Source organism: Quercus robur, chromosome 3 (assembly GCF_932294415.1).
Source record: "Quercus robur chromosome 3, dhQueRobu3.1, whole genome shotgun sequence".
Lineage (NCBI taxonomy): Eukaryota > Viridiplantae > Streptophyta > Magnoliopsida > Fagales > Fagaceae > Quercus > Quercus robur.
The window spans coordinates 1,970,832-1,997,218 of NC_065536.1; the positions used below are offsets into that span (position 1 = coordinate 1,970,832).

General features: G+C 35.3%; 1 protein-coding gene across 10 annotated transcripts; it reads right to left on the reverse strand.

Annotated features, from left to right (window-relative positions):
• Positions 1–816: 816 nt before the first annotated feature.
• LOC126716635 (uncharacterized) lies at positions 817–6,949 on the reverse strand. 10 transcript variants are annotated; one of them, XR_007652199.1, is made up of 8 exons: positions 6,394–6,661; positions 6,005–6,119; positions 5,303–5,330; positions 4,999–5,032; positions 4,593–4,747; positions 4,014–4,131; positions 1,655–1,832; positions 817–1,017 (listed from the first exon to the last, which is right to left on the reverse strand). XR_007652199.1 is itself a non-coding variant. In XM_050417562.1 (8 exons), exons 1-6 carry the CDS (start codon positions 6,793–6,795, stop codon positions 4,112–4,114), a joined length of 327 nt encoding a protein of 108 aa, XP_050273519.1. In that variant the 5' UTR covers positions 6,796–6,949; the 3' UTR covers positions 817–1,017; positions 1,655–1,832; positions 4,014–4,111. The 10 variants fall into 10 exon arrangements, 2 of the variants coding, with proteins under 2 accessions (XP_050273519.1, XP_050273518.1); XM_050417562.1 differs by lacking the exon at positions 6,394–6,661 and adding an exon at positions 6,793–6,949 and having other exon boundaries at positions 6,031–6,117; XM_050417561.1 differs by lacking the exon at positions 6,394–6,661 and adding an exon at positions 6,784–6,949 and having other exon boundaries at positions 6,031–6,119.
• Between the last annotated feature and the right edge of the window lie 19,438 nt (positions 6,950–26,387).

Below are 26,387 nucleotides of genomic sequence, written 5' to 3' on the forward strand. Positions count from 1 at the left end.
GAGAGTAAGGGAATTTGAAGAGACTCTAAGGTATAGATTGTGGGTGAAGCAATCTGGTTTTTCTTTAGGGTTTCTCTCTCAAAATTCTCTCTGGAAACTCTATTTCAATCGTGGGTTAAAGGGGTATTTATACTGGAGTGGGAGAGGAATGTGAAACGTCAGGTTTTACAAAACAGGGGTGGCTCGCGGCTTGACCTCGCGGCTTGACCAAGTCGCGAGATCCAGTCGCGAGTTAACTGTATGGCCAGTTGTCCTGTTTTGTCCTGTAGTGCTCCAGCTAGCATGACTGTTCATCTTCCAGCATGCTTGGCACGTGTGCAGCTTCTGGCGGCTTGCAGCCGCGAGTCCACCCGCGAGTCCCAGCCGCGACTCTCTGTTTTCTTGCACACTCTTGAGCAATCTTCACTCTATCTCACTCACTACCCCTACAACAAACCCACCTAAATACAGGGTTACTAAATGCTGAATTACAAGCAAATTTGGCACGGAATAAAGCCAATTAGATGGTTGAATAAATTTAACCTTACAGATTCCATTTTCATACCTACTTTGGTTTCCCTTTTCCATATTCAATCCTCTTAACAAATTCCTAAGATTTATATTAAAACTTTTGAGGAAGGATCCATTTCATTGCCTTATCAACAAGTTCGGCATTACTCATATAAACAGTCCACCTTGAGGAGGAGTATTAGAGGCAATTAGAAGTTATTAGAAATTCAAGTATGAAAATCTTCTCCCACACTTGTAGCCTAAAGTCTAGTATGTTGGCTGTAAATTTGGGATTTGTTAACTGTCAATATTCTAAAGTCTAGTATAGAGCTTTGTAAACAAGGACAGAGCTTCAGGGAGGAGAGAAAGGGAGCTTTGTTTCTCTGCCATATAGAGATTTGCCATTCTGCCTATGGAGCTTTCTCAATTAGCTATCTTGCACCCCAGCACGAAATACATGGATATTCAGGTGCATCATTGCTTAACAAATTTGACCAGTATAAACTACACTACTCCAATTGGTTTAGGCTGCACAAGTTTTACAAACAAGGTTGTTGCTTCAGGACGAAGGGGACAAAATACCAATATGTATATTATGATCAAATCTTGGGAAATAAAAAATTTCAACAAAATTTATTACCACAAATCTAAAGGAATTTTTTTATTTGGACATCAAAATGATTCTATCAATTGAAAATAATCAGCAAACAATTAAAGTATTAAGCTCAAACCCATCCCAAGATCAATTTGGTGTTTTGATTCCTCCCCCACAAGTTCTAGCAAATTCTCAAAAAAAAGTACACTATACTGAATATCATAGTAAATTTTCCTGTGTGCCAGATGTAAGACCATTATTGCAATGTAGCATTATATTGATTTGAGGCCACAGGCAAAGCAACAATATTTACCAAAATTCCAAACTGAGCAAGATTGAGATAAATTAGCAACTCCTTGACCATATTAAAAGATAGATAACCACATAATGAAATGATGTCAAGCAATTTTATTGGAATAATATAAAAATTCATAATGATGATTACACACACAAAGAATATATATACACACACATATATATATACCTTTTAGATAACTTTAAAAAAGCTAACAGAAAAGCACCTTAATTATGAGAAGAAGAAAAAAAAGAAAAAAGAATAAAAACGCAGACCTCCAATTTAAACCTGATGATGAGGAGAACACAAAGGACAAGGGCACAAAAGATGAAATTGAGGTCAATCTCAAATCTTCATCACAATAAAACTCAACACTGTAGTGCACAACACCAATCTCCATGCTTGTAACTTCAACACTCTCTGGCCACTAGCAAAATGAGCTTCATCTGTGATCTGAATCATGAGTGACAACCGTACCCAACAGATTAATGTAGAGAAAGATATAAGAAACTAGATAGTAGCATGCCAGATAGAGAACCTAAAAAGACAGCAGAGGAATAATGAAGGACAATTCGAGAAAATTTGTACATTGACAATATTAGTATGTAAAAAGGAAAAACTTACTTCCCTTGGCAGTTCAAAATCCATGCTCGCATCCCCAAGAGCTCACCAAACATCCTTTCTCTGTCCTCAGAGGTCTATTGTAAAGCAAGGAATGTTTTCTAGTGGCTGGGATTTAGAGCTTATTCAGGGTAGCAGGCATCATTATTAGTGATTAGAATAATAATACTTTTAATCACAATGGACATCAATGATAATGATTTAAAGTGAATATATGGTAGTCTGACCTTTATTTCAAAGGGCTCTAACATGTTAAGAGGAATTTCAAAGATTATGCATTATACAAGGGATGAGCGCCACGAGCTATACACGAGCAATCAAAAGACTAGTAAAAGAAAAAGGTGATCAAAAGGTAACAGACTATATCCAGCAGCAGAATGCTAATTCCTACAGTAAACTTTACTACTATGCCTTGCAACTTATTTAATTCAATAAGCAAGATGCGGAGCAAAAAATTAACCCAGAAAATATAATCCTAATTCCTACAACAAAACAGAGGTACCAAAGACTTTATTCAAATGAGAAGCAGCAATGAGTATGGATTTGACAATCAAACAAACAAATCGAAGTTAAAGGAAACATACCATATAATATATTTTGAGAGGCATTATCTTCGTCACTTTCCTTTGTGAGTGGTTTCAGGCTCGTGCTCATTTCCTTCCTCAATTGAATCCTTGGTATTGCTGATGGTGTTTCCACTTTGAGATTGATCTTATCTTCTTCATCCATTGTAAATAATCTGTCCATATGAGATACGTTAATCTGTTGGTCTAATGCTATTTGTAACAACTAGATGACTTTGTCTCTGATCTGAATTCTTGAATGACAAACAGAAGAAGAAGACTGTGGTTTACCACTTAATCCTGAAACTAAGAAATTTGCCATTCTGCCTATGGAGCTTTCTCAATTAGCTATCTTGCACCCCAGAACGTAAGACATGGATATTGAGGTGCATCGTTGCTTAACAAATTTGACCAGTATAAACTACACTACTCGAATAGGTTTAGGCTGCACAAGTTTTACAAGCAAGTTTGTTGCTTCAGGATGAAGGGGACAAAATACCAACATGTATATTATGATCAAATCTTGGGAAATAAAAAATTTCAACAAAATTTATTACCACAAATCTAAAGGAATTTTTATATTTTGACATCAAAATGATCTATCAATTGAAAATAATCAGCAAACAATTAAAGTATTAAGATCAAACCCATCCCAAGATCAATTTGGTGTTTTGATTCCTCCCCCACAAGTTCTAGCAAATTCTCAAAAATGAGTACACTATACTGAATATCATAGTAAATTTTCCTGTGTGCGGATGTAAGACCATTATTGCAATGTAGCATTATATTGAATTGAGGCCACAGGCAAAGCAACAATATTTACCAAAATTCCAAACTGAGCAAGATTGAGATAAATTAGCAACTCCTTGACTGTATTAAAAGATAGATAACCACATAATGGAATGATGTCAAGCAATTTTATTGGAATAATATAAAAATTCATAATGATGATTACACACACAAAGAATTTATATATATACACACACACACACACAAACACACACACATATATATATATACCTTTTAGATAACCTTAAAAAAGCTGACAGAAAAGCACCTTAATTATGAGAAGAAAAAGAAAAAAGAATAAAAACACAGACCTGCAATTAAAACCTGATGATGAGGAGAACACAAAGGACAAGGGCACAAAAGATGAAATTGAGGTCAATCTCAAATCTTCATCACAATAAAACTCAACACTGTAGTGCACAACACTAATCTCCATGCTTGTAACTTCAACACTCTCTGGCCACTAGCAAAATAAGATTCATCTGTGATCTGAATCATGAGTGACAACCGTACTCAACAGATTAATGTAGAGAAAGATATAAGAAACTAGATAGTAGCATGCCAGATAGAGAACCTAAAAAGACAGCAGAGGAATAATGAAGGACAAATTCGAGAAAATTTGTACATTGGCAATATTAGTATGTAAAAAGGAAAAACTTACTTCCCTTGGCAGTTCAAAATCCATGCTCGCATCCCCAAGTGCTCACCAAACATCCTTTCTCTGTCCTCGGAGGTCTATTGTAAAGCAAGGAATGTTTTCTAGTGGCTGGGATTTAGAGCTTATTCAGGGTAGCAGGCATCATTATTAGTGATTAGAATAATAATACTTTTAATCACAACGGACATCAATGATAATGATCTAAAGTGAATATATGGTAGTCTAACCTTTATTTCAAAGGGCTCCAACATGGTAAGAGGAATTTCAAAGATTATGCATTAAACAAGGGATGAGCACCACGAGCAATACACGAGCAATCAAAAGACTAGTAAAAGAAAAAGGTGATCAAAAGGTAACAGAATATATCCAGCAGCAGAATGCTAATTCCTACAGTAAACTTTAATACTATGCCTTGCAACTTATTTAACTCATAAGCAAGATGCGGAGCAAAAAATTAACCCAGAAAATATAATCCTAATTCCTACAACAAACAGAGGTACCAAAGACTTTATTCAAATGAGAAGCAGCAATGAGTATGGATTTGACAATCAAACAAACAAATCGAAGTTAAAGGAAATATACCATATAATATATTTTGAGAGGCATTATCTTCGTCACTTTCCTTTGTGAGTGGTTTCAGGCTCGTGCTCATTTCCTTCCTCAATTGAATCCTTGATATTGCTGATGGTGTTTCCACTTTGTGATTGATCTTATCTTCTTCATCCATTGTAAATAATCTGTCCATATGACATATGTTAATCTGTTGGTCTAATGCTATTTGTAACAACTAGATGACTTTGTCTCTGATCTGAATTCTTGAATGACAAACAGAAGAAGATTGTTTTCAGATTTAATAATAGATTACAATTTTGTAACAACTTCTTAATATCACAAGGTCCAGTCCTTTCAAAATAAGGGAACTTTAAAAAATCCAATTTTAACTCCATAAAACAAAAACACCAATAAAATGGTAATCAATTTACATTACCTCATAAACCACAAAAGCCGCTCCTGAGCTATGTCTACTCCCATTAAGTAAAATGGATGAGATTCAAATGAAAAATTATCAAACAGATATAATGGAGCAGTTTGCAAGGTTGAGGCAGCAATGAAAAGTTAAATGTTAAATTTTCTAATGGCAAGGAAGATCTTTTTAGTACATTCCTCGATCCTGAATGGTGTAGACAGTTTTAAAGGTGCCACTAAAACCTCATGTTCTCCCAATTATGGTGCCATAAAATAAAATTTCATTCATTTGCATAACCATTCCCTCTTAAGCAAGCTGTGCTTACCTATATGGACCGTGGTTTTGAGTTCAACCTGCAATATAACTGGTTAAAGGAATGAGAGTACAAACAGATACCAAAAAACCATTTTGAAAAGATTTGCAGGTAAGATTGTTTTGAAGCACTAAACATACACTAGTGCAACTTCAAGGATCACTACCTCCATAAAAAAAATTAATAAAAAGAAAAAAGAAAAAGCTAACAGTGTTCATTGGCTATGGATTGTTTCGCATTACTCAATTTTCCTCTATAGATTCTGTAATAGCAAAAAATGAAAGCCAATTTCTATTTTCACTAAATTTTATTCTTTATTTGGAAACTATACAATGCTTTAAGCCATAATTAATTACTTAGAAAATAATCAATATGAGATTACAGCCCTCCTTTAAGGAACTTTCTTTTCAATTGTTAGGAAGATATCAAGGTAAGCTAAAGTGCTTCTGAAGGCTAATTAGACAAATGCTAAGCAACTAATAATATTCAAGTCAGATACATTGCATTGATGTAACTAAGCAGATTCTCAGTTTATGCAATATCTTCATTTTAGTTTGTAGCCGTAAGCCTAAAAAAATCAGACATACTCTTGATACGGTTTCCTACATCTTGAAGGAAATAAACCACACTGTGGAGGAAACTCCTTGAGTGAGACAGATGGAAATAAGAAAGAAAAGAAGTCACAACAAACCAATTAAAAATTTGATTCACTACCAAGAATGGTGTTCTGTTATCATTACTTGATCCAATGTATTTGTAATATCTTCATATCTCGTGGTGATTGCTTCCCCCACTTTGCACTCTTTCATGCCATGAAACTCTTCTGCCTCTGAGTCAGAAAACGCACAAAATATAGACATGAGAACTTGATACAAAGCAAGTACATAACTCTATAACAATAAGATTAGATGAATTAAAAAAGGATTACGTGGTTTGACCCATGGGTCTTCCCTATTTCTTCTTAACCTTGTTGGATGAAAAAAGGATTCAAGCATTCAAAACATTCCTAGACCCTTAAGTGTTGAAAATAAAAGTTATTGAACATGGATAAAAGGTAAACGCAATGGCATCTGAGGAAGAGAAAAAGGGGAATATAAATCTACCTATAGGTGAATCAGAATTGAACTGCCAAGAGCAAACAAAAGTAAAATGGCTTCATTTCCTTCTTCTTCTTCTCCTTTCCTTGCACATATTGGTGACTATTTCAGGTAGTTCCAATTTTGAATGTCATTCCAAATTGGATGACTAACAATGATAGAAAGAAAAGCAAGCATTTCTCATCTCATTCCCCTCCACTCCTGGTGCTAACATTACACTCTTCCCTCTCTTCCATGACACAAATTTCTTCAATCACTAAGACAAGAAATCCACACACCTTTTTTTTTTCATCAATCTCCTCAATGTATAACACTAAACCATGAGAATTAGCAAACTAAATTCAAAACCTATAACACAACATGGGAAATTACATAAGCTGAAAACTAGTAAATTACGTAGCTCACCATTCATCTGTCACCATATAATATGGATTACACACGATATGTTCCATGATGCACTTTGTTGCTTCCATTATGAAATGATACAGAACCTGCCTCTGTGGTCCTTTCTCATATGTGCATCCATGTGGGAAAATTTGATTCATCACATTTAGCATGAGATTATGAAGAATGGACAAAATGATAAGGAAAGCACACAAATGATTAAGAAGAAAATATTGATATACCTCATAGTAGGGGAGTAAATGATCCAATTAACAAAGCCAAGGTATATGTAGTTTCTTCTTCTTTCCTGCTGGTAATGAAATACTTTAGACTCTAAACCAAGAAATAGGCATGTGATATTTCTTTATAACTTGATAAATAGCAATTACCTAACCCTATAACTTTCGAACTTGATAATTAACAAATTTATTTTAAAGCCTCGAGTGCCTCTCTCTCTCTTCTTAAGACTAGTGTTACATAGATTTCATTTCATGCGTCTAACTTAGATTGACTACAAATGAAAGCCAACATGTCAAGTTAAAATTTTAGTAACATTCATTCAGGTATTATTTTTTTCTTTTCTTTTCAAATAGAGAATCTTCCACACATTCACACATTCTAGTAAAGCTGCATATAGTGGGCATACCAGATTGAACCATTTGTGTCAGTGTCTTTGTGAGTTTGGCCAAAATCTTAAATTTAATCTACCAAAGTTTTGATTATTATCTTTTTGAGGGAATTTTTGAGAGATGAGTAGGATAATTAATTGAAATTTTGGTTAAATAAAAGAAGATGATGATGAAGAAGGTGTTACCCATGACTGGATCAGAATTGCAATGCCAAATCAAGCCGTAGCTGAACTTTGCTGACACATGCACGATCGCAAATAATTTTTCACCATCATCATCCAAAAATCTGAACTTGTTAGCTAAATTTATGAACACCGAAAAGGGGGAATTTCTTGTCTTTTACATAGGATTGAACTGTTGGTGTCAGTGTCTTTGAGATTTTGGCCAAAATCTTACAAATCAAAAGAATTCAGCTACCAATTGTATTTCTTTGTTTTTAGGGAATTTTTGACAGATAAGTAGGATAATTAATTGATATTTAGTTCTAATAAAAAAAAAAAAAAAAAAAAAGATGAAGCAGAAGAAGAAGAGTTTGAAGAAGTTACCCATGAATGGATTAGACTTGCATCACTGAATCTCAAGCCAAGAGTGAACTTGCATTTTGAGTTCTTTCTTCAGCAATGGGTCGAGCTGGGCCAACCCGCCCCATTTTTACTAGGCCCTTGGCCTCAATGGGTCGGGCCAAGTGGAACTTGATCAAGCTTTGCATGTGAGGTAGGAATCAAACTTGGACCAAATATAACCAATACTTAAAATTAAAAAATAAATAAATAAATAAATAAATAAAATCCCTATTTTGCCAAAGGCATTAAATTCTCTAAATGCTTAAAATGTTGATAAGGGATGCCAAAATAACTAAGAGAATGTTTATTACATTAACACCTTGCCAATATACATCTCTCACCTGGTTAACAAAAAAATAAAAGAAAAGGTAGTGTCCTTCAAAAGGAATTCTAGTAGCCAAGGGTATATGTATCAGTGTGCTACACTAATACATATCAGTGTGCCCAACCTTCTTCCTCATAGTAGCAGCCAAACTTACAGCATCAACTCCATCACCAATCACCACCACCACCACTTTATCTTTCTCTGCTCCTTCTAATCCCACAGAGCACACATTTGCAAAGGAAAAATATATAATTTAAGTCTAGACTTCAACATATTTTATGTATAATTTTTTACCATGTGATCTGACACAATTGAGAATATACTCTAAGATGTTTCCACATCTTAGAAAACTTGATTGACAAAGAAGTTTCAACATCAACAAAATATGGTGACGGAAAATGGCAAAACTTTGTACAAATTGCAAATCAAAGTCATATAGATATAAGAATATGGTAAAAATTGCATAACTATGTGTCGATTATCATAGTTTTGAAACACATGATGAGCTTTATGATCCATATAACACTAACTGTCTACTATAGCTGCAACTCCGAGTGCCTTAGTTTGGCATTTTTCGCTATTCATTTGAACCTTCATCACAATCTTTTGCTGAAAATCAAACCATGAAAGAGGTCATGAGAAATATTTTTTGTAAATATAAGACCCAAAAATGAAGAAGAGAAAAAGGAAGCAATATATGAATTATGATTGCAAATAATACCGTCATGCAGAAAATTTGATGTAGTTGTAACCAAGAGCTAAGAAAGTATACGATTGCAAATTTCGTCTAATGTGAGGTGAAAGCTCGAATATGTGTGAAAACACAAGAGCTGTTTAGACCTTCAAATAAAAATTACGGCTTGGTTGATTTTACTCTAACTTAAACTAATTGTGAAATAGAGTAAATACGAGCGTACAAACAATAAAACTACTCTAAGCCATATTCATCAAATATCAACAATAAAATAAAAGCTAAAAGAGTAGGGAAGAAAGATGCAAACACAAGATAACACCGAGACGTGTTATCGAAGAAGAAACCGAAGAGCTTGGCAAAAAAACTCTCCGCCACCCTCCAAGCAGTAAATCGATCCACTAGAGAATAAGTTAGAGTACACGAATAACAAAAGACCCTCCAAGCCTAGTCTACCCCATGTACTTGAGCCTTCCAAGCTCCTGCAACCAACTGACTTGGCGAAACCTTGTCTTCTCTAGCTCTCCGAATCACGCAATTCAGCCTGATTGCATTCACCAAACAAATGGTTTCTTCCAATGCTTCCCAGTAACACCAAAACCTCACTTTACACTCAAAATGGGTGTGATAAGTGTTTGGGCTATTAACCTCTCAAGGATTTGGATATGGAGAGGTAGGTGTAAGGTTGAATTTATTCAACCATCTAATTGGCTTTATTCCGTGCCAAATTTGCTTGTAATTCAGCATTTAGTAACCCTGTATTTAGGTGGGTTTGTTGTAAGGGTAGTGAGTGAGATAGAGTGAAGATTGCTCAAGAGTGTGCAAGAAAACAGAGACTCGCGGCTGGGACTCGCGGGTGACTCACGGCTACAAGCCGCCAGAAGCAGCACACGTGCCAAGCATGCTGGAAGATGAACAGTCATGCTAGCTGGAGCACTACAGGACAAAACAGGACAACTGGCCATACGGTTAACTCGCGACTGGATCTCGCGACTTAGTCAAGCCGCGAGGTCAAGCCGCGAGCCACCCCTGTTTTGTAAAACCTGACGTTTCACATTCCTCTCCCACTCCAGTATAAATACCCCTTTTACCCATGATTGAAAGAGAGCTTCCAGAGAGAATTTTGAGAGAGAAACCCTAAAGAAAAACAAGATTGTTTCACCCACAATCTATACCTTAGAGTCTCTTCAAATTCCTCTACTCTCTTCCTCTCCATTGTCAAATCCTTGAGAGGCATTATACCAAACCTAGTTCTCACCATCATCATCACTGTGAGACAGTTGTTTGGATTTCTGGGAAGCAGTTAGGAAGGAACCAATCTTCATTGGTTGATGCTACGGTCTAGTAGCGGAATCCGGGAAGCTAGAAAAGAAAAAGGTTCGGCGCAACCTCGTTGGAGCAAGAAGCTTGGAGGGCTTAGGTGCACTGGGTAGATTAGGCTTGGAGGGTCTATTGCTGTCCTTGTATCCCAACTGTATTTTCTAGTGGATTGTTTACCGCTTGGAGGGCGGCGGAGAGGTTTTTCGCCGAGGACTTCGGTTTCCTCTTCGATAACACATCGCGTGCTGTCTTTGTGTTTGCATCTTCCTTCCTCTCTATCTTTGCCTTTTTATTATCTGCTGTGGTTTTATTTTGTTATGGCTTAGATAGTCTTTAACCAATTTCATATTACAGCATGTGTTAAGTTTCCGTACACTAGTTGTCTGACATATTGCTTGTTTTGGTTAAGTTGTTTTTTGGGGGTCTAAACGTTCAAAGATGTTTTGTACACGTTTTTGAACTTTCAATTGGTATCAGAGCGGGTACACTGCTATTGGTTTCATTACCATTGTGTGATCCTTGACTCCCTTTTGAGATGGATAGGTCTCAATCCCTAAATGCACCTCCATATTTTGATGGTAGTAATTATGCTTTTTGGAAGGTTCGCATGAGAGCTTTTCTGTGTTCTATTGATGAATCCGTTTGGGATGCTGTTGAGATTGGTTGGACCAAACCTGAGGCAGCCAAATCCACATGGGATAAGGCAGCACTTGCTGCATCTAATGCTAACAGTAAAGCACTCAATGCTATTTTCTGTGGTGTGTCTCTAGATGAATTTCACAGGATTTCTCATATTACCATTGCCAAAGAAGCATGGGAGATTTTGGAAACCACCTATGAAGGCACGAAGAAAGTGAAAGACACCAAGTTGCAAATGCTGACCACTCGGTTTGAGGAGCTCAAAATGAGTGAGGATGAGTCTTTTGACTCTTTCTATGGGAGGCTAAATGAGGTGGTGGTCAGTAAGTTCAACTTGGGGGAGAAAACGGAGGACTCAAAGATTGTAAGGAAGATCCTTCGATCATTGCCGGAAAGTTTTCGTGCTAAAGTGACAGCAATTGAAGAGAGCAAGGACCTTGATGACATCAAAGTACAGGAGCTGGTTGGTTTTCTGCAGACTTATGAGATGTCGCTGCCCAATCAACGGAAGAGTAAATCTCTTGCTCTAAAGACCATTAATAAGAAGGTGGAAAGACTCATCGGGAGAAGATGTGGTTGACAAAGATGTTGCATACCTTATCAAAAATTTCAGAAAGTTCTTGAAATTCAAGAATAATGGCAAATTTGATGATAAAAGAAAATTCCAAAGTTCTGGAAGGGAGAAGAGGGAATTCAAAAAGAAAGATGGAAAAGAATCCCAACCCACACAAGGTGTCACTTGTTTCGAATGTAACGGGCATGGACACTTTAAGAAGGAATGTCCGAATTATCTGAAATCGAAAGGTAAAGTGTATGCCACGACCTTGAGTGACTCGGATTCGTCTGACTCAGAATCTGAAGAGAGCTGTGATGGAGAGGGGAACTATTCGGCTTTTATGACTATTGCTCATGTTGAGTATTCAGATGAGTTGAATCTGCTTGTACGAGACCTTGGAGAACATAGTGATGATGAATCACTAGGAATTGTTGAAGAATCAGATGCTGAAGAAGATGAAAGCACAGCAAATCTTCAAGAGAATTATAACTCACTCTTGGAGAAGTCGGGTGAGTACACAAGGGTGGCCAAGGCTGCTGTGAGAAAAATGAAGAAGGCTGAGGAGGACTACAAAAGTCTCCTAATTCGATATAGGGAGGCCAAATGTGAGATAGAAACACTGAATGGTGAGTTGTCCGAAGCTTACACAAAAGTAAGATTTCTTGAGAATGAGGTTGTGCAAGCGAATGCTAAAATAGAGAGGGTCACCACCAAGAAGCTAGATGATGTTATATCATCTCAAAAGAGCTTTTCAGACAAATCCGGATTGGGATATACCGGAGGAAGTAGTTCATCTGGAAATGTCACTAAAGAAGTGAAGTTTGTAAAGGCCAAAGATCCAGTTGTAGCTGACCTTACTGGTGAGAAGCTCGAGGTGGAGGAGAAGAAGAATGTGGTGAACCAACAGATGCTGAATCCCCGTAATTAGTCTGTGGGCAGGTCTGAATTTCGTGCCAAGTCACGTCCACGACCACAAAGAGGTCCTAGAGGAACTTATGTGTGCCATTATTGCGGATTTCAAGGGCATACTCGACCAAATTGCCAAAAGCTGAGAGCAAAGAACAGTGCAACTCCTCAAAGGTTAGGAGGACCCAGAAATGATAGGAGAATTTGGGCAGGTGATCAATCTAGAGATCAAAATGGAGATTCCGGAATGATGAACGTGATGAAGATGATTGGTGCATTCACCAACTGCTTGGAAAGCTTCTCACGAAGGTTTGAAAGCCCTAACTCCCGTACCCAATCCTATAAGGAAATCACTCCAAACGCAAGTGACGTGTGGGTGAAAATGGGTACTCATGCATAAGCATTACAACATGTCCATGCATTAATACTTCCTATGCTTTGTGACAATGTTTGTTTGGTTTGCTTGCTGTTTTTGATGTTGGTTGTTTGCTTGTCTACTTGTGAATTTTTTTAATTTTGTTTTATCAATCTTTTTGTTTCTTGTGTCAAAAATCCAAAAATCACATAAAAAATTAGAATATCAAAAAGCTTGATTGACTTTGTGAGTTTTGTCTCAATACTTGTTTTGTCTTGTACCTTTGTGCTAATGGCTTTGTGCATTTTCGAGCATTGCTTGTTTTCATGCACTTATATCACTGTGGGAAAAATCTTGAAATCTATGTGATTGTTGTAAATAGATCTTCAAACTTGTCATGAATGATTAGTGAATGGTTATGTTGATCTTGAGACATGCATAGACTTGTGTCTATATATCTTCCCACTCTTTATTTTTGTTTTGCTAAAAAGAGCTCACCAAATGTAAATCTCCAAATGAAAAGAGATATTGAGCTGCAAAAGCCTGTCGCACATTCTAGTATTCGACTAGGAAAAAGGGTAAGCGACCTTATATTAAAGTGAATGTTTATTCAAAAAGCCAAAGGCTTGTTCATTAAAGTGAAATGTCAAATATCACTCTCACAATGAGAGGTGATTGCCTCAAAAGATCAAAAAAAAAAAGATCAAATGTTATGATTGAAAGTGGAGTCAAATGATAAGCTCCAAGTTATGTTATCAAGTTGTGTGGAAGGTCATATATACATATTTCTATAATTGAAATGGGTCACATGATCCAGTGCTAATTGTGTATGCCTTGGTTGAATTGATCATTGAAGCTTCACATTAGACGAAGGACTATCTCATTGTTGATATCCACACACAACACACAAGTTTATGTTCAATAAATGCCATATTCATTTGTGTGATTGTACTTGATGAAATGTGTTTTCACATGCTCAATCTTTGTTATTTCAAGCACAAAAAGATTTTTGAGTGTTTTAGGTGTTTTTGGAAAGTATTTTGTTTGAAAAATCTAAAAATTTCAAAAATCCTGTTTTGCCTTGTTTTGGCGGCTCAGTCGCAGGTATGTCAAGTCGCGAGCCTCAGTCGCATCTTCGCTGGTCATTTTTGGCGACTTGTTCGCGAGTGGAAGGTCCGGTCGCAAGGTTCACTCATAGATTTTCGCGGCTCAGCTCGCGACTCACTCGCGGGTAGACCTTCCAGTCGCGAAAAACACTTAGAAAAATTTTCAAATTTTTGTTGTTGAGTGCTTTGGCGGCTTGAGCTAGCGACTGTGTGGCGACTTAATCAAGTCGCGAAAATCGCGTGTTTGGCAGAAACAGGAGCAGTTTTTAAACCTCTTTTCAGTTTTTCCCTCGAACTTTTGTGACTGTTGAGTTGTTTCAAATTGTTCCTTTTGAGGCTGTGAGTTTTACTGTGCTAAATATGCATATTCTATTGTGTTAGTTTGTTGGGAGCTTCTGTTAGTCTCAAAATACTGATTGTGTGTCATATCATTTTTTCCATTATATGTCTCAATGACATATATCTACCTTTAGGATAGTTTCTCCATGTTGTTCATGTGTTTCCTATCTTAGGCTTGGTTTATCCATGTAATTGATCTAAGTAGCTTATTGTTTAAGTGTTCAAAGTTCATTTGTATGGATGATATCTCTTTGTTAATTACATGGTACTGACTGGTTCTGCACATATATTGTTCTATGCTGTTGTGGCCTTTTCTGATTGTTCACAGATGGCTCCCTCACCTCCGAAGAAGAAATCTACTGCAAAGAAGGCTGACAAAAGATTGAAAATGGATTCTAAACTGTTTAGGTCAGTTCATCACTTTGAGAGATACAAGGATAACTTCTTGAATGCAGGAATTATTCAAGAAAGATTTGTAGATTTGGAGGACTTAAGACAAACCTTTATCCCCAGCTGTTTTGAAGGAAGAGGATGGGAAAAGCTTCTGAGTGATTTCCCTGTTGTGTGTGAACCCCTGATTAGGGAATTTTACTCAAATGCTGTGATAAAGGAGAATGAGTTAAGTTGCTGGGTTAGAGGTAAAGAATTCATTTTGGATGCACATGTCATAGATGATGTACTAGGGCTTGAAGGATTAGATGATGAGGAATTTATCAATTACAAGGATAGGAGTGTTTCTATTGAAACAGTTCAACAAAGGATAGGTGGGCAGAGAGAAGGGAAATGTTTGAATACCACTGCCTTTCCAGTGGACATGAGGTGTCTAACAATAATCATGATGTTTAACCTCTATCCCATTAAGAAATTGACTACAATCAATTGTGCTAGAGCAGTTTTTCTGATGGATCTCAAAGAAAAGAATTTCATAGATATAAGTTCCCACATATATGACACCATTGTGGATGAGACAAGAACAACCTCTAGGCCAAAATTGATCTTTCCCAGTTTGCTAATGAGGAGTTTTAGAAGGAAGGATGTTCCAATCTCTCAAGACATCAGTCCCATGTCCACACCCTCTGCAATTAACAAGCTTACCTGCAAAATGATCAGTGTTAGGCTTCCAGGAGAAGAAGATGAAGGTGATGAAGGAGAGGGTGTCCCAATGGAGACTGAAGCAGAGGCAGCAGGGCATGCATCCACCTCAACACCCAGGAGGAGTGGCAAAAGGTCTAGAGCATCAACTTCTTCAGATACACCTCCAGATGCTTTCCAAATCATTCTGGAACGACTTGATGGGATCAGAGAAGTCCAGACTGAGCACTCTGACAGGATGAGAGCCATGCAGGACCAGATTGATGTCTTGTCTGCAAAACTTGACAGCTTCACCAATCAGCCTGAACAGTGACCCTTTGGCCATTCCTATCAAAAAGGGGGAGAAGTTTCTTTCTGTTGATAATGTCATTGATGATTGAGAAGCAGAAAAGCAGCTCTTAAGGGGGAGTAATGAGTTGAGGGGGAGTTGTCAAAATCAGAGACTTTGTTTATATATGTTTATGTTTTGGGTACTTTTAGTGTTTTTATGGTTTTGATATACTGTGTTTTGGTGTATAGTTGTTTCTAACTCATTACTTATACTCTTGGTTTAAACTTTAATATATTTTGATGATGTTATTTAGGATGTTTTTGTGTTTGTACCCATGTGCTTTTGTAAGCTTTTAGGGTTAATGTTTTATGCATAAGTTTGTAGGCTTTATGGTATGTACCTTGCTTAATGCAGCCTTTATGCTATGTTGAAATCAGTACTTTAATCTAAATGTTCTGCATTTTGGTTTATGTACTGTCACTCTTGTGCCCTTGTAGGATTGTTCCTAGATGCATATGCCTTGTGTGTTATGCATTGGTTGAGTGTTGAGCATACAAGTGTCTTGCCTTGTGCTTGTTAACTTGTATGTTCTTGTGTTCATTCCAAGTGTGAATGAGCACTGTGATCACTACCTTGTGGTGTTCACTTGGTTGATCAAGCCATGGTTTGTTTATTAACTCCATCTTTGCTTGATCACATATTGCCTGTTTTATATGCATTTATAATTTTCTGCTTACAATGATCATGGTATATTGTTGTGTTTCAGGAGTATTATGTTCATATGATTCAAGTGCTTCACAGCTTCTAGAGTTAGGTGTGAGTGAGTTTTGTTCAACTGTTCCCAACTCACATGTTAAGTCTAGAGTCTGTTTTAGGGTTTTGTCACGGAATAGCCAAAGGGGGAGATTGTAAGGTTGAATTTATTCAACCATCTAATTGGCTTTATTCCGTGCCAAATTTGCTTGTAATTCAGCATTTAGTAACCCTGTATTTAGGTGGGTTTGTTGTAAGGGTAGTGAGTGAGATAAAGTGAAGATTGCTCAAGAGTGTGCAAGAAAACAGAGACTCGCGGCTGGGACTCGCGGGTGACTCGCGGCTGCAAGCCGCCAGAAGCAGCACACGTGCCAAGCATGCTGGAAGATGAACAGTCATGCTAGCTAGAGCACTACAGGACAAAACAGGACAACTGGCCATACGGTTAACTCGCGACTGAATCTCGCGACTTAGTCAAGCTGCGAGGTCAAGCCGCGAGCCACCCCTGTTTTGTAAAACCTGACGTTTCACATTCCTCTCCCACTCCAGTATAAATACCCCTTTTACCCACGATTGAAAGAGAGCTTCCAGAGAGAATTTTGAGAGAGAAACCCTAAAGAAAAACAAGATTGTTTCACCCACAATCTATACCTTAGAGTCTCTTCAAATTCCTCTACTCTCTTTCTCTCCATTGTCAAATCCTTGAGAGGCATTATACCAAACCTGGTTCTCACCATCATCATCACTGTGAGACAGTTGTTTGGATTTCTGGGAAGCAGTTAGGAAGGAACCAATCTTCATTGGTTGATGCTACGGTCTAGTAGCGGAATCAGGGAAGCTAGAAAAGAAAAAGGTTCGGCGCAACCTCGTTGGAGCAAGAAGCTTGGAGGGCTTAGGTGCACTGGGTAGATTAGGCTTGGAGGGCGGCGGAGAGGTTTTTCGCCGAGGACTTCGGTTTCCTCTTCGATAACACATCGTGTGTTGTCTTTGTGTTTGCATCTTCCTTCCTCTCTATCTTTGCCTTTTTATTATCTGCTGTGGTTTTATTTTGTTATGGCTTAGATAGTCTTTAACCAATTTCGTATTATAGCATGTGTTAAGTTTCCGCACACTAGTTGTTTGACATATTGCTTGTTTTGGTTAAGTTGTTTTTTGGGGGTCTAAACGTTCAAAGGTGTTTTGTACACGTTTTTGAACTTTCAGTAGGAGTTGAGGAAAACTACAAAAGGATTTTGTAAAGAATTGTGGGTATAATAATCTCTAACTCTCAAGGGTTTTTGTCTAGGGTTTTCTCTCTAAAAGGCACTCCTTTCAATATGTGGGTAATGATGGTATATATAGTGTGGGTGAAACATAGTAGATCAGATATGCCAAAATAGTAAAACAGAATGTTTCTCGAGTATCTTGCAGGAAGGTCTTACCCGCGAAATATTCGTGAAAACCAGCTGTCATGACTCTTTGCATTCTAGTCATGTGCTGTGCACATGGCTCATTTTGCAGGAAGTCTTCTTGCGAGCTACCCGCAAAAACTCCTTTGAACTTCAATGTTGTCTTGAGTCTTCACACTTTCTCTCACACACAACCCATACAATGAAATCGCACATAACATACAGGGTACATAAGATTGAACAAAATTTCAATCAAATTTGATACGGAATTAAAGCCAACACAAAATAGTTGTAAATCACAACTTTACAGTCTCCCCCTTTGGCTATTCCGTGACAAAACCCCTAAAATAGACTCTAAACTTAAATGTGAGTTTGGGAACAGTGGTAAAACTTACTCACACCTAATCTAGAAGCTGTGAAGCACTTGCACGTATACACCTGTATCCTGAAATACTCGCACACAAACAAAACTTTCATTAAGCTTATGACAAGTTGAATACAAGGTACGTATATGAGCAAGTAAAATGAGATTAAGGTAATAAACAATATATAAACTATGAAGCATAACTTGATTAAACATGAACGGTCATTAAAGAATGACTACAATGAAATCTATGGTTTGACAGCCGCTTTTCTTTTTGACATTTCAAGTGGCCAAGCTTCCTACACCAACCACTTTTCTATTCATCTCACATTTTGTTCCCTGCTGCTTTAAATAATTTTACTTTCCTCTGCTCATATGATCAATGCTGATTTTCCTTGATGGTTTATCATGGCCCCTTTCAATGCATATCAAATGCTAGACATCTGATTCTAACAAATGGTCCCTGACCAAGTTTTAAATTAGAAGTTTTGTCCCTCCACTTTTCAGGATTGAAGGCACTGAAGAAATCAGGTGGGTAGCATGGAGATCAAGTCCTTGAAGGAATTTTTTGACACTGATCAGAGTGATAACCCAGATTCAAGATCGAACAGCAGAGGGTACCAGCGCACATAATCAAACAAGTGATCATTTTAAGTTTTTAAGGATCTAAAGGGATTATATGAAGTGAGGGTAATTCTTAAAATTTTTCCAACTCATTGAATTCTTGGGTTTGCCTACCTGGGCATTGGAGAGAGAGAGAGAGAGGGTTGGTGGGGGTAGTAAAAAGGTGGTTCTTCAATTTTTATTTTTTCATTTTTACTCTGGTTTCTTGTAGATGGAGAGATTATTGTTTGTGTATGAAAGTGGTGTGAAGAATCCACAACAATGGGGTTGTGTACAGAATTGGGTAGATCTTAAAGTTGTTTGAGGAATATGCTATTCCTTCTGTTTCAAAAGAAAATACACACTGCTTTACCACCAAAAACAAAAAGCACTGCTTTTATGATTATTTCAAGGGTTTATTTATTTATTTATTTAATTTTTGGATAAAAGTTCAAGGGTTTTTGTTGCTGCCAGAAGAAGCTCCCAAAAATATAAAATTACCTCATCCTTGTGGCCCAAACTCTGTCATGAATTTTGTTAGAGATATATTAGATATATTGGCCCAATGTAATAAGCCTAAGCCCAGTCCTGTTTGTAATAGTAGTCTAGGATTTAGTCGTCTATATATACTCATGTTAAGGTTCATTGTAATACAGACGTACTCCATGACCTCCCGCGACCAAACCCTAGACTACTAGTACAAGCAGGACTAGGTTTGGGCCTATTACATTGGGTTATATGTCTAATATATCTCTAACAAATTTGATGACAGGACCTTTACCCATTCATGAGTACTATGACACTGATGCTACATAAATTTAACTTATTAATGATTTTGTCCAACTCATAACATGGTTGAGGACTTGTATGTATAGTGGGTAACAGGGTAAGGTAGGCCCTGTTTAGTTCTGTTGTAAACCTGTAGATGGCACACAAGAACAAGAAAAATTAAAAAAAATAAAAAATAAAAAATAAAAAAATGAAAGGAACCCTTGCATGCCTGCCAACCCATGGTTTCCACTAAGATATACGATCACTAAAAAGTTTCCATGTGCAGAGCACATACTCTTATTATAGTCTATTTTATAATATATATATATATATATATATACACACACTAAGTTATATTACAGATCAATCAGTATCAAATATATATTAATATTACATTTGAAAGTATTAACTCCCTAAGACAGACCTAAATTGAATTATTTAAAAATTTCCTTAATGATTCCAAAGAAGTCAGACTTTTAGAAAAAAAAGAAGAAGAAAAAAGGTAGTGTTGTAACCTGAAAAGTGGGTTGGGTCTAACTTGACCCTCTCTATAATTCGCCTATCAAAATAAAAACCCCTTAAATGTTTTCATTGCATGTATACCAAAACAAATTATCAATTGATTGATTTTTTTAGTCATGGAAATGATTTATAAGTAGTGTCATTGAGAAGGCTACACCATATGAAGTCTGTGCCCTTTTTTTTCTAAAGAAAATAATAAAGATAAATAATTTTGATAGGTTTTAGAGCTGACAAATTCCATGACTTTGCATGAGTGTCAAAAATCATAATCCAAGTTTAAAAATGCCTATGATGTTTGACCGATCGATCATGTGTTTTCAACAGCTATTTGACAACTACTCGCTCGATCGATAGAAGACTTTTTAACAAGCTCTTTGACTAATGTTTGATTGATCAGTAATTGGGAATTCAAAATTTGGTGTGTGCCATTAAAACTCATGTTGTTTAAGTTTTCGTGCACTACATGCAAACATATAAAAGACATTATAAGTATGACTAAAAAGGCTTTTAGGAGGCTATTCCCATGCACCAAACCAGTGCAAATCTTAAAGTTTATATAATCTTTTTACATTCCTTTAATTCATGTGAAAAATACCTACACCAGTCGAGCCTAGTAGTATAGGAGGATTGAAAAAAAAAAAAACAATAAATCTTGAGAATAATTTAATATTTTAGAAAAGCTTTTGCAGGCTAATATTTTGAATTTGTTGAAAAAAAAAAAATCCTGAAATTTCCCTAGTTACAACCTAGGAGGTGAGATTTGAACCCCTAAATTGTTATTAGAGATACATAAATTACATATTAGGGTAAATTTAAAATATTAACACAATAAATTGACATGTATTTGTTAGTCACATATTAACGCAATATATGACTAGCAAACAACTTTCTTCAAAGAATAGGGAAAAAAGAGAGAAAGAAAGTCTCATCATTGCAAAAAGGAATTTTTAACAAGGTTTTCAGTTATTATGTGTTCTTATTTTATTGAAACAGATTAATTTTTTTTTTAATAATTTCACTAAAATGGTTTTTGGTAATTCTTGGTTTCTTGCACATGTAGATGCATGGCTTGAGACAGTTTTGTTTAATAGTTTGATGTGGGGGAAGATTTAGCTGGGTAGGAAATTTATGTCACGAAACACAAAATATTTTTCTTTACTTTACTTACTAAGGTGTGCACCATATTTTTTGAAAGTTATTATAAAATTGTACTCACCCAGAGAGCCCAAATTGAAGGTTAAGTGATGATTATATTAGATCTGCCTTAGTTAAGGGTGTTCTGATATGAATTTGGGGAGATAATTTCCCTTCAAATTGAGTAGTTGCTCTTGGAGGTTGAGTGATGGTTATATAACATAAACCTTAATTAAGGGTGTTATGATATGAATTTGGGGAGATAATACCTTAAAGAGCCTCCGATTGAGTTGTTAATATAACATATAAGTATACCACTTAACCCAAAAACCTTAGACATATGAGTTTGGGCCCAAACATCTAACTATGTTATATTAACTGCTCTCTTTTGTTATTTTTATTCAATATGAGATTTTACTTGCAACAAAATCTTTTAACGAACTTTATTATTATGGTTCTAATTTTTAACTAAATGAGATCCGTAAAGCCCAAGGAGTGATGATTTGCTAGTGACGCAAATGTCATATTATTGATGATGGATGCAAAAATAAATAATTGGCAGCCTTTTTTTTTTTTTTTTTTTTTTGAGAAAGAAGCCTTAGAGGCTATAGCATTAATGTATTAAGGCTAAATCAGCTCGGAAAACAAAAAAAGAGAGTGGAGGAACAGTCTCCATCCACACAACAAAGTTCACAATATGTTTTGCACGCCTAGCAAGACTATGTGCAATTTTATTACCTTCTCCCTTAACATGAGAGTAGTGTAATTCGTTAAAATTATTAGATAAAAACTTTGCATCAGTTATCGAATAACCAAGAGGAGCCAGAGAGTTTGTATGATCTACCAAGGCTTGAGTAACGAGCAAATAGTCCCTTTCCATCACTGCATCTGTTATGCCAATTTCCAAAGCAAATTCGAGTGCTCTTGTTGCTGCCATGGACTCTATTTCTGTTGCCAAGAATCCGCGTGGGAGCTGCTGGGAAATTGCAGCTATATGATAGCCCAAGGATTAACGAATTACAACCCCAATGCCCGATACATTATCGAAATCGATTTCGATATCGAAATTGGCACCATCATAATTGATTTTGTGCAAACCAGGGGTGGTGGTTACCAAGAAGCGATAACTATATCATATAGGCAATTTCTATTGCGCACAACTAAGTGAACATATCTATCTATAATCAATATATATATATATACACACACACATATATATATATATATATATATATATAAAACCAGTGATTTCATGTGAGAGAGAATGAAGTTTTGCCAATTAGCACATTCCTTGAGCCTCTCTCATTTAGGTTTCCATCTCATCAAAATTTGCATCTAAGTCAAATTTTTAGTTCATCGAATGTGTTAATGAAATAAATACACATTAATTATCTATAAGTATGCACTAATTATATAAATATATATATATATATATATTTATATGTATGTATATAAATATTTTATATGTTTTTTTGTGAAAAAGAATTTATAAAAGAAAGCAAAAATCTCATGTGGGAGATTATGCAGTTCTATTATGTAGTGATTTGTTAGAGTAATTTTTGGTTTAACTTTCCACTTCACTTCTTTACATGTTTTGGACTATAATAAGATTCTATTATTAGGATATTACTATTAGGATAATCTACCACTATCATACCTCTATTTTCTTTTTCTTTTTCTTTTTGAGAATCCACACCCAGAGGCCATGTTTTATTGATAAGAAACTAGAAAAGATTACACATAATCTTGCGTAACAAGGGGAGCTATATCTTCAGGGATGGATTCAATCCAAAACTGTAGTTTGTTGCTAGACACCACTAATCATACTTCAATAACATAAATGTGACATATCATAAATTTTCTATGATATTTTCATAAGCCAACTAAACATTAACATGATATTACAAAAAATTTATAGTAACTCCAACGCATTGCAAAAACAAAAAAATATGATTAAACAAATAATCAACCTATTAGTTACACCACATAACAACTAATATCTAATTTATATGACATTTACTCTATATTCTAAATTCTTCATCACCTTAATTTTGTATTATATCATTAGTTAAACAAAAACCTCTTCATATTATCGCAACACTACGCCGTGTTATTACTTAAAAATATTTTGAATATTCTATATAATCTTCTCACATAGCAACTTACAATATTATTTGCATCACACCAGCCCATTGCTAGTATAATATAAAAGTCGGATCTCATAACTGGTGGATACACACAATGATGATAAGTGGCATAATCTTCTATCTATTTAGAATGATGTGGAACATGGTGCCACATGGCAAGTAGTAATTTGTTCATAACACATCACATCTAATATGCGGTAATATATTTAATCCTAAATTAAAGGTATGTTACAATATTTTTTATTTAATACTTTTAAAAGTGATGACGCATGTATATGTTATTTAATAATATATATATATATATATATATATTACTATTTACTTTTCACATTTTATCATTTGATGTTGGGAAATTTAGACCTCGGTTGATAGAATTAATAAGTCTTAAACCCAAGTTGTTAATTAGATTTAATATGAATAAACCTTGTTAAAACAAACAAACATCAATATCATGTTAGCATCATGCACAGCGGAAAATTAAATAAGATAAGATATGATGACCCAAGAAAACCAATGAAACAAACTAGTTTCACAGTAAAAAATCTGGGGGGAAACTTTCCTGAAAAGCAATCCACTATAGTAAAGAGAAGTTTCAGATCTAGTACAAAACCTTTGTCCCTAGACTCTGCAATCCCCGTAGATGAACTTACAACAGAAATCTTCTACCGCTTCAGAACCTCTGAACTCTTCAATATATGAACGCCACCCTTTTGCACGGATCCTAGTACGTGACTATTCAAAGATGCACGGCTCGCAATATGTGACTAACACACCAACTTGAAGAAGATGTTGGTTGCAAAGTTCTTTACTTCATCAACAATAAAGATCAAGAAGCACTTGGTTACAAAACCCTAAGGCGCAAAGACGCAGTGGCTTCCTTCCGAGAGAATAAGGCACTCGGTCACTTTTTGCATATGTTCTCCTTGTATTCTCTTATGTGACGGCCTTTAAGATAAGCCTTATATATATCTAGGGTTGTGAGAAAAAAAAACCCTACATAAATACATAGGCATGGACCGAAAATCAAATCTGGAAATTTGAATTTCGTAATTCTCGATAGATACCTCAATAGATAGTATCTGTCGAGCCTTGATAGATAGCTATCTATTGAGCAGCTGTTGAGTTTTAATGAATCAGCACTTCTTCACTTGTTTTTTGGACAAATTTGCATGGTTTCAATACTAGACTTGAATTTTTGTTCTTTGAAGTATTAAACACATCCTAGATCTACCAAATTACAAGTAAATTTCGTTTTGTCAAAGGATTAGCCAATTACATAAATATTAACATATGTTTCTAACATTGAATCAAATATGTCCTAAAATTTGATACTAAAAATTTAATTATAAAATTGAAATAATTATTGTTTTTTTTAAAAAAAAAAATCACTTACATTTGAAACACATAAATATTTCAAAAATGTTTTTTATTTTTTATTTTTGAAAAACCATTTTATAATTATCTAATTATGTATTTTTTTTGTGTGGAAATATCTAATTATATATACTAATTAAAAGAAAGAAGACCATCCATCTCTCTCTCTCTCTCTCTCTCTCTCTCTCTATATATATATATATATAATTATATAATTATAATTATAAAAGTTAGATACATAAACTAATGGATGCACAAAATGGTAACACATGTCATTTAGAAAAAAAAAAGGAAAATATTAAACAAGAACAAGGTGATATAAATAATTTTGGTGAAACTATTATTGTTGTTGTTGTTAATATGTGGACTTAATCATTTTTACTAAAATTTCGAAATATTTATTTTTACCAATTAAAATATGTGGAGATGATAGTGAAGTTACTGAAGAAAGGTACTAAAATATCTTCTTTTAATTTTGTTTTGTCATTTGACTCCTTAAGACGGCTAATTTACTTTAAGTAAAATTTTATTTATATATATTTTAAAATGATTCAAATTATTAGTATAGTTTCAATTCATTTATATATAATTCTAATTAAGTCATACATTGCACGGGAATAATACTAGTATATACCTAAAAGATGAAGCATAATATTTACTGTTACTGTGCTCAGTGGCGACTCCAGGAATTTTGTCCAGGGTGTTCCTATTCCATTTTGAAAAAATTTCGGGTCATTTCGGTCTATTTCGGGTGTTTCAGGACATTTTGGTAAATACCAGCCGAAATTCAAGATTTGGCCGGCATGAAGTTTGTGTTTAAAAAAAAAAATTCTTAAAACCAAAACAAATTTGTATTTTGTACACCAAAAAACCTCAAAAGGAAAAAAAATGAAAAGAAAAGAAATGAACAAAGGTACCTGTAAAATAAACTATAAGTTTATTTGAAATATTAATAAAATTATTAATTATTGTTGTTTAATTGTTTCATTAATTTGTTTGTCTTTTATAAATTATAATTTGTTGTATTGTTGTTTCATTAATTATTAAATTATTAATTGTTATTTAGCTTAACATAATTTAATTTATTTTTCTTTTATAATGTATTAATTAATTAAATTATTAATTATTGGTGTTTAGTTGCTTCATTAATTTTTTTTTTACTAACTACTAGTAGTCTAACACACAATTTACTGTGCATAAGCACACACTAGCGCAAACCTTATGTGTGCACACACCCCTGTCTTTGCATGTCTTTACTTTCCCAATTCAAATATCCCACCCAATCCCACACCACACAGCCCCTGGCCCCATCAACCCCACTCAACAGAAAAAATTCACACAAGAGGAGCCAATCAGATAAATTCACAAATCACAATATACTAAAAGACAAACTCACCAACACCAACTGATCAACACAGTGACACACCAACGGGTAAAGTAAAAAAAAAAAAAAAAAAACAAGGGCAAGCAAATAAATTGAATAATTATAATTTACACCAATGGGTAAAGTAAAAAAAAAAAAAAAAAACAGGGGCAAGCAAATAAATTGAATAATTATAATTTATAAAGACTTAAAAGAGAGAGAGAATCACTTCAAAAAGAAAGAGAGCTCTCGTTCTCTCAGTCTCAGACCAGAGTCCACAGCAAAACCCAGTTACCCAAAGATTAAGAGAGAAAAAGAGAGATATGTAAAGTGTAATAAAATACCTTGAGGTGTCGCAAGCTCTGATCCGATCGGTGTCGCATACACTGAGCTCTCTTTCTTAGT